Source organism: Microtus oregoni, unplaced genomic scaffold (genome assembly GCF_018167655.1).
Source record: "Microtus oregoni isolate MIOR12 unplaced genomic scaffold, Mior012 000004F_ref0000308, whole genome shotgun sequence".
In the NCBI taxonomy this organism is placed as follows: Eukaryota; Metazoa; Chordata; class Mammalia; order Rodentia; family Cricetidae; genus Microtus; species Microtus oregoni.
This window is the reverse complement of record NW_024543063.1, coordinates 34,195,674-34,210,394: the sequence shown is the minus strand read 5'-3', so window position 1 is coordinate 34,210,394 and position 14,721 is coordinate 34,195,674. Positions and strand designations below refer to the sequence as shown.

At 44.4% G+C, this 14,721-nt stretch overlaps 1 protein-coding gene across 2 annotated transcripts in view; it reads left to right on the top strand.

Annotated features, from left to right (window-relative positions):
- Usp10 (ubiquitin specific peptidase 10) overlaps nt 1–14,721 on the top strand; it is a 50,303-nt gene that overhangs the window by 21,979 nt on the left and 13,603 nt on the right. The window contains exons 3-4 of one of the 2 annotated variants that reach the window (XM_041650572.1): nt 988–1,045; nt 5,168–6,196. In XM_041650572.1, coding sequence (XP_041506506.1) covers nt 988–1,045; nt 5,168–6,196 — 1,087 coding nt within the window. Of the gene's footprint in view, nt 1–987; nt 1,046–5,164; nt 6,197–14,721 lie in introns of both variants that reach the window. The other variant, XM_041650571.1, reaches the window with a different exon arrangement.

Sequence of the window (14,721 nt, the reverse complement as noted above, 5' to 3'; positions counted from 1 at the left end):
ATGGCATTGACTACCTAAAAGAGTCCATTGGAGACATGAGCCTAGGACATCATTAAACAGCAGACAGTGATTGGTCTGACACTAGCTAGAGACCGCTGAAGCTGCACACCCCAGGCTCTCCAGACTGTTAGACTGTGTTCTGGACCTTAGTGACTAGAGAGAAATGCTGCAGCAGGTGCTTTGTTCTGTCAGTCTCACTTCTCAGACATTCCCAGCTCTTAAATGTAGAATTGGCAGGAAGAATTTGAGAGGGTCGGGCTGGAGAGATGGCTCAGCGGTTAAGAGCATTGCCAGCTCTTCCAAAGGTCCTGAGTTCAATTCCCAGCAACCACATGGTGGCTCACAACCATCTGTAATGAGGTCTGGTGCCCTCTTCTGGCCTTCAGGCATACACACAGAAAGAATATTGTATACATAATAAATCCATATTTAAAAAAAAAAAAAGAATTTGAGAGGGTCTTAAAATTCCCCTGATTTTTACAAAGTAGCCAGGCATATATTTTCTTTCTTCCAAACAAGAAAGGTGATTTCAAACCATTAATTCAGTTGCATGGGACAGTGTGTAAGAAGGGAGTAAAAATTTCCAGGCCATTTCTTCCTCACGGGCTTTTCTGTCTCTGCCCAGAGCCCTGGCTCTACATCTGCCAGCTGTGTTGCTGCTTGTTAAAAAGAGTGACTTCCACCAGCAGACGGACAGCCCAGGGTCTGGGCTCACCACTGACTGACATCCTGTGGAAGGCAGGCAGGATGTGATGGGAGGGTTTTATTGTAACCTGTACACTTGCCATTAGGAGTGCATTTTCAGGTTCCCACCCTCGCTTTCAGTGTATTCAGTAATGGTAAATAATTGAAAGCATTCCTAAACTGTTCGATTCAGATTTTATCGGATTTGGTGTGTGTCTTTCTGGAAACATGATATCATGAGATGGAACTTGAAGTGTTGAGTCTTTAATATCCTGTTAATGTGTTTTTTGATTTCTTACACAGCTCCCTCCATACAGTGGGACTCTGTGTGGCTTACAGGCTGAAGATGAACTACCAGATGGTAAGCTGGGTCATGTGTGCTAGGTGGGCAAGAAATCTGCAAACATGTCCTCCGTTTTCCTAAATCTTCTCCCCCCCCACTTAAGAATTTATTCATAGTTGGGCTATGATGTGTGAGTTTATTGGAGTGTGCTTAGTGTGTGTGGTGGGCAGAGGCTAACTTCATGGAGTTGGTTCTCTCCTACTTTGACGTGGGTTCCGGGGATTGGACAGAGATCGAGGTTTGTGCAGTAGGTATTCCTTACTGAGCTAGATTCCTAGTCTGTTCATGTCTTGGAGTCCCACCTGTAGCCCTGCATGCTTAAAGTGGTGCTCTTAGCTTAGCCTAGAAGCTGGGGAAGCAGGCCTGCGGTACTAGGCCTGCTTGAGTCAACATTTCCTTAGCGCTTGAAGCTTCTGCTGTGAACTGCAGCTCACTCAACTACCAAGTCACTCTGATTGACAGATGTGCTTTTAAGGTTGTGCTGTGCCCCAGAACACTGGGCATCATAAGTTCTGGTCAGGAGAGAGGTGTTCCTTTCTGTTACCTCAAGAAGCCCTGGTGTTGTGGGTGTGTCGCTCCACATGGCTGTGTTCAAGTCTCCTTGGGTCCTCTTGGCAGTGAGCCTGTGTGCTGTCAGTTGAGGGCTGTGTGAAGCTGTTATAGCATTTGATTTTTATGTCCCGTCTGTCCCAGATTCCTGGGCATTTAGGTACTATTCTCACGACCTGCTCTGCTCCTCTTCTGTCTCCAGCCTGAGCCCTGGCTGATGGCTAAGAGTGTTGTTTATCAAGTGCAGTAGTGTTTGCTGCTGAGCACGGATATTTAACACATCTTGACTGTGCATTCATCATAGACCCAAACTCAACCAGACCATTTCTAGTCAGGATTGTTGTAAGGTTTTTGGTGGCTTTCAAGAATCTAAAGGAAAGTCTTTTTTTAAGAGCCAGGGATTGGATTCCATGTTCTGTTAGCATGTTATACTTGTGATCGGTGTTAATTAGGTTTACATAGAAGTTTGAAAAGACTAAGCCAGCCTTATCTACAGTAACATCTCAGAAAGTGACTAAGGTTAGCAGTTCTGCAGTGAGCTGTAATAGATCTGAAGGGAACCAACAGGTTTAGTAATAGCTTTACAATTAGCAAAATGAGTTGCCCTTTAATCTGCTGGTATCCAGCTCCAGGAGTCTGGGTCCCTTGGGACATCCGTCTCTGCTTTGTATGTTTGCACCTGTGATGGTCTGTTCTTTCTCATGTGTTTCTTCTTGCTTATCAGAGGCCTTGTCTCCTGCTCACACCTGCATTGGTGTTGGGTTGTGCTCAATCTCAACCTACTTATTGTTCCTTGGGTCCTTTTCTCCATTCTTTGCTCTCTCTTCCAAAGTCTGACTTTAATTTTGTTGGGAATGCTCCCAGAGTCTTGCTGCCTGCTTACAGCTAGTTGTCAGGACCACTTAAAGGTTCTTTCCTCTAAAACTTGGTTTCTTGTGTTTTCTCTCCGCAGAGCAGTGCTTCTCAACCTGTGGGTCATGACCCCTTTGTGGTCACATATCAGATATTTATATTGTGATTCATAACAATAGCAAGATTACAGTTATGAAGTAGCAATGAAAATAATTTTATGGTTGGGGATCACCACAACATGAGGAACTATATTAAATGGTCACAGCATTAGAAGGGTGAACCACTACCATAGAGCCTTTCACACTATGTTAATAAATCTTCTTTTAAGACTGCCCAGCAGTGGGCCACAGGGACCACATTCATTTCTCAGTGTCTGTGATTGCCTAGTGTAAAATGCTGTGACCCTTCAGCATGTGGGAGAATGTGTGAAGAAAGTGCTTTTCTTCTCCCAGCATAGAAAGTCACAGCAGGTGACCTCAGGGAACCTTGTTGTGCTTTGCACTTATCTGCTATCCTTTCTAGGCAGTTGCTGAACTTTGAACCAGTGTGTCCTTGCTGTCCATTAAGTTAACTGTTGAAGTTCTACTGTTCTCTTCATACCTTCCGTGGGAATCAAGCACAATGCTGAGATTGAAGGGTGTCACCACACCCCACTGGGACAGTATGTTCATAAGCTTTTCATAGTTTTTTTTCTTGTGCTGACCAGTCTGCCTCCCACTGAGGCAGAGGGATCTGCAATCCCTCTTACTTTTGTTGTGGACTGTTAATCTTTGTGAACTCAGGTTGGTCTTGTCAATAAATGTAAACTCCTGGAGCAGGAGCCTTGTCTTCCCTGCTTGGGAAAATCTCTCACACACCATGGAGTTATATGTACTTGATGGAACTCACTTTTGAGAAATATTGCCTCAAGGTACGCCCCCCCCCCCTCTTAAAAAAATTGTGTGTGTGGCATACCTTTTTAAGTGTATGCCTGGCGCCCACAGAAGCCAGAAGAGGACATGGGATCTCTTAGAACTAGAGTTCCAGACAGTTGTGAGCTGCCTTGTGGTTACTGTGAATTGAACCTGGGTCCTCTGGGAAGAGCAGCTAGTGCTCTTAACCACCAAGCTTACATGCCAGGGCGTTGTCTTCCTTATGTATTGTTTGGCTATTGTTTGCAGGCCTCTCATTTCTTCACCTGAAAGATGGAACTCAGTCTGAGCTTTCTGCTGTCAGAGTGTGTTCCACTCATGAAGAGACAAAACTGTCTGAAGTACCATGTTGGGTAGATGTTGAAGTGTTTCTCTGATACCCAGTCACATCCTAGAATATTGTTCTCTGATAAGATTGAGAATGGATGTGGAAGGCCTTTTTTTTAAATATTTATTTTTTCCCCTCCTTCCCCTATTTATTTATTATGTATACAATATTCTGTCTGTGTGTATGTCTGCAGGCCAGAAGAGGGCACCAGACCTCATTACAGATGGTTGTGAGCCACCATGTGGTTGCTGGGAATTGAACTCAGGACCTTTGGAAGAGCAGGCAATGCTCTTAACCACTGAGCCATCTCTCCAGGCCCATGGAAGGCATTTTCTGTTGGGAACAGTCAATCTTCTGTAAGCTTCATAGTATAGAGCACAGTAATTCTGAGTGTGACTTCACAGTATACATGTCTCAAAGGGTAGTCTTCCTCCAAGCACACACACCTCAGTGTCCAAGCATTGTGGATTAGATGGAACCTGGAGCATCATGGGAGAGCTGCAGCCCCCAGGTGTAACTGAAGCTATTGTTCTTTGGTAATCCATTTCAAAGTAAGGAAAAGAACTACTCATTGGCCAGGGGCATACAGATGAAACCTGCTGTGGTTTGTAGTCTCTGGGGGTAGGATTGCCTTTCTTCCCACCTCTGCTATGGGCGTCCTCCTCCTTTATTTAGTTAGCACATTTTTGGCTTCTCCCTGAACCTACGTTTTTTCCTCCTTCCCATGAAGTCTTTCAAGCCCTCCAGAATAAAACATACTTAGAACATGATTTTGGAGTTATAATTTCATCCTTGAAATGCGGGACTTGAAAACTATTGCTGCCCTGTACCAGAATTGAAGACACGTTTCCTTTATTTCACATGCATGACCATTCACCAAATATGCAGCAAGTAAGCGCACTGTCTACTACGGAACTGTATGTCAGAGGAATATATATCTGTGTTTTGTTTTGTTTAAAGACCAGGTTTCTCTGTGTAGCTTTGGAGCCTGTCCTAGAACTCACTCTGTAGACCAGGCTGGCCTTGAACTCAAAGAGAACTGCCTGCCTCTGCCTCCTGAGTGCTGGGATTAAAGGTGTGCACTATCACTGCCCCGCTCAAAGGAATATTTTTAAGCAATGTTATAAGTTACTTATTTGTTTATTTATATAGTGTGACTGCCATTGTGATAGAGGGTGGCCTTGGATTCCTAATCCTGTATCTATCTAGTACTGGAATCACTTGCCCCACTAATTTTTTAATCACAGATTTAATTTAGTTTCTACCCTCTGTCTTTTGAAAGTTTTTCTTAGTTACCCAGATAACCAGAGGTAAGGACAGGCTCCTTTTTTCATACCCCCAATTTGCTCTTGTTTTATAGATACCATTTTCAACAGATTATTAAGATAGGCATACAGCCTGTTGTAGCTGTTTCAAAGAGGGCGAATGGTCTTGATACTGCAGAGCTTGCTCTCTGTGCTTGCAATGGATGGGCACTGATTGCTTGTTTCTTCCCAGCAGGACAAGAACATCAGAGGATTGAGTTTGGGGTTGATGAAGTCATCAAACCAAGTGATGGTTTGCCGAGAGCCCCCAGCTACAGTATTTCAAGCACTCTGAACCCCCAGGCACCTGAGTTTATTCTTGGTTGCACAACTTCCAAAAAGACCCCTGATGGCATAGATAAAGATGAAAACTACAGCTCCGTTGACCAGTACCCAGATTCGGCCCTGACTCTGGAAAACAGCTCTAATGTGGAGGCAGAAGCCTTGGAGAACGATGGTAGCACTGGTGGTCTTGGTCAAAGGGAGCGGAAAAAGAAGAAGAAGCGCCCCCCTGGATACTACAGTTATCTGAAAGATGGCAGTGATGAAGTTATTTCCCCAGCTGCGCTGGTCAACGGCCATGCCAGTTCAGCAGTTACGAACAGTGTGGGTGTGGAGGATGCTGAGTTCATGGTTGATATGCTTCCTTCAGTTATGCCCAGGACTTGTGACAGCCCTCAGAATCCCATGGACTTCATCAGTGACCCTGTGCCTGACAGTCCTTTCCCCAGAACACTAGGTAGTGATAGCAGGACTGCAGGGCTGCTTGAGGGCTGCCATGGAACTGACTTTGAGCAACCCTGCCTCCCTGCAGACAGCCTTCTAAGGACAGCTGTGACGCAACCCTACGTTGGCACTGATACTACTGAGACTCTTGCAGTTGCTAATGGAAAAATACTTGAATCCTTGGGCGAGGACACTGCTGCCAATGGGGTAGAGTTACACACTGAGGAGAGCCCAGACTTGGACCCTGTAAAGCCTGAGAGCCAGTCACCTCCTGCCGACAGTGCGCTCTCTGCATCTGGGGCCATTCCCATTAGCCAGCCCGCAAAGTCCTGGGCTAGCCTCTTTCATGATTCTAAGCCCTCTTCTTCCTCGCCCATGGCATATGTGGAAACTAAGTGTTCCCCCCCTGTCCCATCTCCCCTGGCCTCTGAAAAGCAGGTGGAAGTCAAAGAAGGGCTTGTTCCAGTTTCAGAGGATCCTGTAGCCATAAAGATTGCAGGTACAGTTAAACAGACAGACTGAGTGGAGATGGGATCTGTCTTAGGGACGCACTGTGTGTAGTGTATTGGTATGCACAGTGGTGGTAAAGGGCATGTATGCATTAACATTATTCAGTTGTAAAACAATGTATATAAGAAGAAAGATGAAAGGAGAGGGTGCCATGCCTTTATGTAAGTGGGAAAAACTTCATGTTTTTTTTTTTTTTTTTTTTGCCAAGTTCCTTATTGACAAACTTCATTTCCATTTTCTTGTTGCTGTAGCGTTGGAGTGTGTGACACATATGTCCTGTGCTGTAACTAGGGTGTACTTTTGGTGTGATGATCCTCCTCAGTTAGTACTCAGTTTGTATTCCTTTTCTCTACCAGTATAGAAATAGACATTTAAAAAAAAATAATGCAGCCCCCCTCCCTTCCATAGTGACTTCGGTTAAGTGATGGATTTTATTCAGAATTGTAGCACCAAGCTGAAGGTAGGGAGTGGAGAGACACAGAGGTTGGGAGGTTAGGTGCAAAAGCAGGTCTTCAGGTCCCCAGCTCCGGAGACTGCTGCAGTGTGCCCTTGGAGTGCTCAGAGTCCCAACAGATATTAAGGTGTATCCTCTTGATAGTTGGGGGTAGCAACAAGTCTTGGCTTTTAACTGTCTCAATTATGGCAGTATGTGGAAACATAGACCTGTAATTCCAGCTCTTAGGAGACTGAGCAGGGGAATAGCAATTTAAACCCAGCCTGGCTTCAGAAGCAAGATCCTGTCTCAAAAAAGAAACCATAACAAAATGAGAACATTTTATTCCCTATGTGAGATATATTATTCTGAGTGTTCTTAGTGTTCTGAAGTCTCTTCAAATGAGAAGATTGATAGAGATTTATTTTTATTGTCTTGGGTTTCATATTGTCCAGGCTGGTTTTGAACTTGCTATTTAGCTCAGTCTATCTCCAAAGTGACTTCTGCTTCTACCTCCCGAATGCTGGGATCACAAGGTGTGTCACTGTACTCCACTGGAATAATCCATTTTTTTTTTTAATTTTTAAGTTTTATGTGTATGGGTGTTTTGCCTTCATGTATGTCTAGGCACCACTTGTGTATTTGTGCCAGCAGATGCCAGAAGACAGAATCAAATTCCCTGGAACTACAGTTACAGTTGGTTGTGAACCCTTATGTAAGTGCTGGGAATCAAATCCAGGTCCTTTGGACTAGTAAGTAGCCTGTGCTCTTAACTGCTGAGCCATCAATCTCTCCAGCCTTTTGGGATCATAGTTTTAAAGAAAAGTGGTTTTCTTCTTTGCATCCCCTAGTACTTTTTTTTTTTAATTGAAAAAAATTTTAAAAAGGTTTACTCATTTTATGTGTATTTTGCCTGCATGCACGCCATCTGTTGGTGCCGGGAATTGAACCCATATCTTTCTTATACAAGAGCAACAAGGGCTCTTAATCTCCAAGCCATCTCTCCAGTCCATTTTTCTTTTTAGTTTTACTGTGTAGCACAAAACTTTTCACAAATTCCAGTCTTCTTGCTAGTCTTCCAAGTGTTGGGATTCTAGTTGCACACCTGTATGTCCTGCCTGGTTTCAGATAGGTTTCTCCTAAAATGTATTCATTATGGGATTGAGTAGGTGCCTCAGTAGGAACATTTTTTTTGCATGCATGAAGATCTCCAGCATTCATGTTGAAAAGCCAGATATGGCCTGAGTATCTATCGCTTCATCATTAGGAGTTAAAGACAAGTAGGTCTGGGATGTTTGGGCAAGTAAAAGTTTAGCAGGTGGAACCTTTTGACTTCTAAGCTAGCCAGGGCAGATCTTTACACCAAAAGCCTCCCAGTTCCTAACCAGACAGGTCTGAGGGGTGGAGAGACAGTCCTGCTTCTGTTTATGTCACTCCAAATGCATACCCGCCCCCTTTGTCTTTTGAGGGCGTGGTTGTTGTTGGTTTTTTGAGACAGGGTTTCTCTATGTAGCCCTCGCTGTCCTGGAACTTTGTAGACCAGGCAGGCCTTGAATTCAGATCCGCCTGCCTCTGCCTCCTAAATGCTGGGATTAAAGGTGTGTACCACCTCCACCCATATTGATTATTTTTAGTAAGAGTAACTGAATCATGAAAGCAGTGGGAAAAAAAAACTTGAGAATCTGTGGGACTGGTGTTTGCTGGCTGGAGAGCAATGTCTATACACCACTGTCAGGAGTCAGTAAGGCAGCAAGGTAATGAGGGCCAATTGCTGTGACTACCTTGTAAGCACAGGCTTCAGGAGGCTGCGTGTGCTGTTTGTCACTGCACCCTTATTTTTAATGCACTTGGGCTTTCTGGGGTTTTAGAAGAGCATATTTTAGAACCCAGCTATGAAAAACTTCCAGAGTGCAAGGTTGTATTTCACATTTGATCTTTAAAGCTATGCATTAGCTTTCAAGAAATATAAATAACTCCAGGCAAAAAGAAAAACCTGCCAACATTAAATCTCATGGGAAGAACTTGGTGAGCTGAGGTTTTGAAGTCTATCCAGCCACTTGGGATAGGTACTAAGGTGCTTCATTCATGGATGCTGGACAGCCATTGTAAGCTGAGGCTTCCCAGAGGAATAAATGTGTTTTCATGTATTCTAAGTATGAATGACAACAGTCTAGGACTATTGTTTTTTATTTTGTTTTGTGGCTTAAAACCTACCTGAGACCTTATAATTTAGGACACTTTGCTATTGTACCTGGGAACAAACCAGGGTAACTCATTCTTCCAAAGTGGCAAGAGTGAGGACAGTCTAAGAGTGCGAGAGTAACTAGGCATTAATGGTTAAATTAGGTGCTGGAGTATGGTTAGGCATTTGTGTGTGGCAGGTCCTGCAGGGCTAGGCAGCTACTGTGCTTCCAGAACCAGTGCAAGTTCCACTTCTGACTTCCGTCCTCAGATCGTCTGAAAACAAACCATGTAGGAAAAAACCTTTAGGACTTAAGCTTGAGCTGCTGTGGAAACTCAGTGCTCGCTACTAACTGTCCATTTGTAGGTGGTCTATGTTGAGTCATTTACTGAATGTGAGGTCTGTATTTCTTGAGATTTACAAAGGATATTCAGTGATTGGAGTTTTCTGGTGCCAACAGATTGCATAAGAAAGCTGTACTCTGCTCAGCCTTTTAATGTCTGCAGTTTTACCAAAGTGGAGACCCTGATTTCAGTTTATGAGCCAGTTGGCATTTTCACTCCATAAGCATTGTTTCTATTAACTTCTGTGAGAAAGATGCATTGGGATCATCTTCCCTAAATTGCCTTGAGTGAAAGGTGCTTCATTCATGGATGCTGGACAGCCACTGTAAGCTGGAGAATGTGATGCTGCAGCCAGTGTCTAGTGTTTGGCTCTAAGGGAAGAGGGAGCTTTAGAAGCTAGCTGTAATGTCCTGAGCACAAGTCAGCAGTGCCCAAACCCTCTGTCTTTTTGATTATAGGTTGGTGGATCAGGCTAGAACGAGTGCAGACCTCATTAAAGTAACTCAGCTGACCCAAGGCAGGAGGGAGTCAAGGACTTCAGCAATCTTCACTGTGATTCGAGAAGGGTGGAGGTTCACCTTCTGGCTGCGTGGTGTGGCCTGCACCAGAACCAGGAGCAGGTTCCTGTGCAGGGCAAGAGAGAGAGCAGGAGCAGTGGGTGTGGAGCCTTTGATCTTAACCTAAAGATAATCAACTGCAGTCAGTTTTACAGCTGCTCATTTCTTTTGAAATGGAACTTACTGGGATACAGTCACAAAATGTTCCAAAGTTGTGGTTTTGGGAAATACAGATTATTTCTTTTTGGAAGATAAAAAGTGTTTTTTCAAACCCTTGTCTATACTTTTCCTTTCCCTTCCCACTTAGATTGCCTTTTTAAAAAAGTTTTGTTTTTGTTTTTTTGAGAAAGGGGGCTAGTTGTCCTGAAACTCATGATATAAACCAAACTGGCATTGAACTCAGATCCACCTGCCTCTGCCGTGTGAGTAGGCATTAGCAGTGTGTACTAGATTGATTTGTTTTATGTGTATGAGTGTTTTGCCTCCATGTGTGTCTGTGTGCCACATGTGTGCAGTGACCATGGAGGCCAGAAGAGGGTGTGGTATCCTCGGAACTGGAGTTGTAGACATTGTTAGGTGTGTGTGTTTGGGAACTGAACCATGGTCCTCTGCAACTGCAAGTGCTCTTAACTACTGAACCATCTCTCTAGCCCGCAGACTGCCTCTTTAAAAAAAAGTTATATTTCATTATTTATCTGTGTGTGTGTACGCGTGTGTGTGCACACCTCCAAGTTTATGAGCACCCAAACACAAGTGTCATAGTCAGAGGGCAGCTTGGGAGTTGGTTTTCTGCTCTACTGTGTGGGTCCTAGGGTTGAACTAAAACTTGATGGCAGGTGACTCTGTTCTCCTTTTTTCTTCCTTTCTCTCTTTCTCTTTTGTATTTCAAGACAGTGTTCTCTTTGTGGCCCTGGCTGTCTTAGAACTTGCTCTGTAGATCAGGCTGGCCTTGAACTTAGACCCACCTGCCTCTGCTTCCCAAAAGGCGTGCCCCGCCACCTGGCTTCTGCTCCGCCTTTTTCTCAGGAGGCTTATGGGATGTCTGTAATGAACTGACCATGTCAGGGGTTTACCCATGTGTTTCTCTACATTGTCACTGCCCTCACTCCAGGGGTGAATTATTTTGCTCATTGCATCTGTTCAAGAAGTTAAATTACTTCAGATTACTAAATGAATGAAGTGGCAGTGCCAGAGTGTGAGCCCAACTCCTCGGTTTGTATGTCTAGGCTGTGTGTTTGTTGGAGGGTATGTGTACCCATGGTCATGCAGACATGCCATGGCATATGTAGAGGTTAGAGGACAACTTTTGGGGAGTCAGCTCTCCTTCCAACATATGGGTTCCAGTTATGCATCTTAGATAATTAGGTCTAGTGGCAACAGCGTTTACCAAGCCATCTCAGCAGCCTGAACTTTGTTAACTATGAGATAAATGAGTTTTATTTAAGATATATTGGGCCATTTCTGATGAACTGGAAGAATTTGTGTGGTCTTACCAAATTTTTGTGGTATACTGTGTGGGGCATGGAGGGTAGATTGGCTATCCCTTGTTTAAGGCATGAGATAAGAAAGGAAGACTTCAGGCAGCCAGCAGGGTTGGGGCAGCAGTCTGGGGACAAAGGGCATGGAGAGTTCTGTTGAGAATTATCATGGTAGGGTATTGTTTTCAAAGGACTTTGAGTCCAGGAAGATATTTGCCAGTAGTGATAAAAGGCAGACAGTGAGTGGTACCCCCTGTGGCACTTTTCAGTTGGTCTCAGAGAGCAAGACTTAGGGTGGTTAGAAGGCTGCTTGTACTTTATGATTGGTGCTGCCTTTTACTTTATGAAATGCCATTAAAGAAGGATTGTCTGGAATAATAATTATGTATAAAGTGTTGCATACCAGAAGAGGGGGCATCTGATCTCATTATACACGGTTGTGAGCTGCCATGTGGTTGCTGGGTTGTGGACCTCAGGAAGAGCAGCCAGTGCTCTTAATATTTGAGCTATCTCTCCAGCCCCAAGAAAACAATAGGATAATCTTTAAGAAAAGGTCTAGATATTTCTTCTATATCTATCTGTAAAGAGCACCTGAAGATTATCAGAGGACAAAGAAGATTTGAGCATTGCCTGAATCAATTATGTAGCCTCATCTGCTCCACATTTTCCTTTGTATTTTATGCCTGTATGCTTGCAGTTATTGAACAAGCCACTGGGTGGTGCTAAGAGATAAGCTTACTATCTTGGAAGGGCACTGGAAACTGCTTTTTGACTTGCTGGCTATTTAGGGAAGGGCAGTGTAGAAACCACCCTGAGCATGTGGTTTCACAGTAAATGTCTGAAGGGAGCCATTATAGTTGGCTTCAGATAGGATGTGTTCTTACGTCCACAGAGCTCTACAGTGTTTTTTCTTAGGAAAGTGAAAGAAGCTTGTTCCTCAGGCTTAGTGCAACCAGCTCGCCTCATTCCATTTTGAAAAGGAATTAGCTTTGTCATAGACGCTGGGTTATTTTAAACTCGAAGCACTGTCTCTAATCACAGTGTGTTTTCATGTATGGTATACGTGGGTGAGTGTGCATGACTGCTGAAAGCATCTTGGGAGTCAGAGGTTGTCTTTTAGGAAGTTCTTACCTCCACCTGTTTTGTTTTTAGAGCAGTCTTGTCTCTGTCCCTTCACTGGGTATTATATCCAGGTTAGGTGGCCCATGGCTTTGGGATAATTCTCATCTCAGCCTGAGGCCTCTCCATAAGAATGCCAGGATTTGTTTTGTTTGTTTGAGGCAGCGTCTCTCTACTTAACCTTGGAACTCACTGTGTAACTATCCTGAACTCCCAGATACCCACCAACCTCTTCCTCCAAAGTGCTTAGATTAAAGGCAAGCATCCCTATAGCCATCTACTTTTTTATTTTTATTTATTTATTTATTTATTTATTTTTTGGTTTTTCGAGACAGGGTTTCTCTGTGGTTTTGGAGCCTGTCCTGGAACTAGCTCTTGTAGACCAGGCTGGTCTCGAACTCACAGAGATCCGCCTGCCTCTGCCTCCCGAGTGCTGGGATTAAAGGCGTGCGCCACCACCGCCCGGCTCATCTACTTTTTTAAAATGTTGATTTTGGCCATCTGAACTCAGGCCATTGGGCTTGCATCCTCTCCCTGCCCCTGCAATTCATAGTTGAGGCTGCTCAGAACAGTGAATAGGGGAGGGGCGAAGGTGCCTTGTGGATCTCTGTGCCTGTCCCTTGTTTGTTTTCTACTTCCTCCAGTGCCTCTGCCCAAACAGGTGTAAATGTCGAGGTATACCATCCCTTCTCCCATCTTCAAACTGAGAAGACTTTGTTGCTTACACCACCAGGAAAACAGATTTTTTTTTCCTTCAGAAACCTGAGTATGGTTGGCCACCTCCTGTTTTAGTTCCTCCTGTCGTGTGGCTGTCAGATTTCTTGGCCAGGCATTTCTTTGAGCAGTTCACACTGGTTCTCTACTCTTACCCAGACCTCTGGCTCCTCCCTGTTAATGCCATTTTAGTATATGCTTTGCACTCTGAATTTGAGGTGTGCGTTATTGTGGGAGTGTTGGGAATATGGCACACTGATTCTCGAGTGTAAGTCACCATTCTCAGTGTTGGCTCCTACTGACTAAGGCTAGGCTCACTATTGCATCAGTACACAAACAGTATGACAGTGTCCTTTACGTTTCTCCTGGTAGGAGGTATGTTCCCCCTCATTCTCACATCTGCTTCCTCAGCCTCTAGTTGCTCCCTCAGTGTGTCAGATTTCTTGGCCAGGCATTTCTTTGAGCAGTTCACACTGGTTCTCTACTCTTACCCAGACCTCTGGCTCCTCCCATACATTTGACTTTGGGACACCAGCCTGGGACCTGCCAGTACAACAGTTTTGGTTTGTTGCCATGCATGGTATCACATGTGCCCATTAGTGGTTCATTCCTGTGAAACAGCTTAAAAGGAAATGAGGCAGCATCGTGTTGTGGCCCTGAATTGGAGCCTCGATTGTGTGTTGATCATAGGCAGAAAGCAGACAGGGTGCTCCTAGATGGCTGAGTACTAGGTCCTGCCAGTTAACACTTAGGAGTTATAGAGACAGACTGAGTATGAGGAGTATGTTCACTCTAGCTATGACTGTTACAGAATTCATTATGGCATGTGGGAAGAGCCTTGCAGTATAGACCAGGCTAACCTCAGACTCAAAGGGGTCTGCCTGTGCAATGCCATGTAGGGCTAGGTTTGTCTTTGAAATAGTCACATGAAGTCCATGCTAGTCTAGAACCTACTGCATAGGCTGAGGCTGACTTTGAACTCGTGATCCTTCTGTATCTGTCTCCCAAATGCTACAACTATAGTGATGTGCCACCACTCATGACTTCCTTGTCTTTGTTTTAAATGTGCATTTCTAGATAGGTCTAGTGGCATGTACTTGTAATCCCAGTGCTGAGGCAGAAGGATTGCTGTGAGTTTGAGGTTAGTCTGGGTTGCATTATATCAGGCCATCCAAAGCCACAGAGCAAGACTTTGCCTCAAAATCCAGTGGTGGTAAAGATGCTTAGTTGTAGAAAATGACATTCGTAATTTCTTTTTCCTTTTCTTTTTGAGACAGGGTCTTACCATGTAGCTTTGGCTGGGTTCATGGAGAGATCTGCCAGTCTCTAGATGTGCACTACCATGCCTGGCTTTATAGTTACTTAAAACTGGAAAAATCTGAATAGAAAAACCTGCTTCTGAACTGGGTGAGGAGCTAAGAATGCAGAGTAAATGGATTGCTGGTGTGACTGCTGATGGAAACTGTTACTAGCAGGAGCAGTTATCCCTTAATGTGGAGCTATGAAGCTCCCACTGTAATATGCCAGGTCTCATGCGAATTCAGGAGACACATTTTGCTCCCTAAGTCCCTTTGAAGTGTCTAGGACACCTTGCTGCTAGTGAGGCACACTGTCAGCCTTGGTGGGGTAGCCAGCATCTTCCGTATCTGCTGTCTGTTGCTAATGATTGTGTGCGTTTCCTTCGATT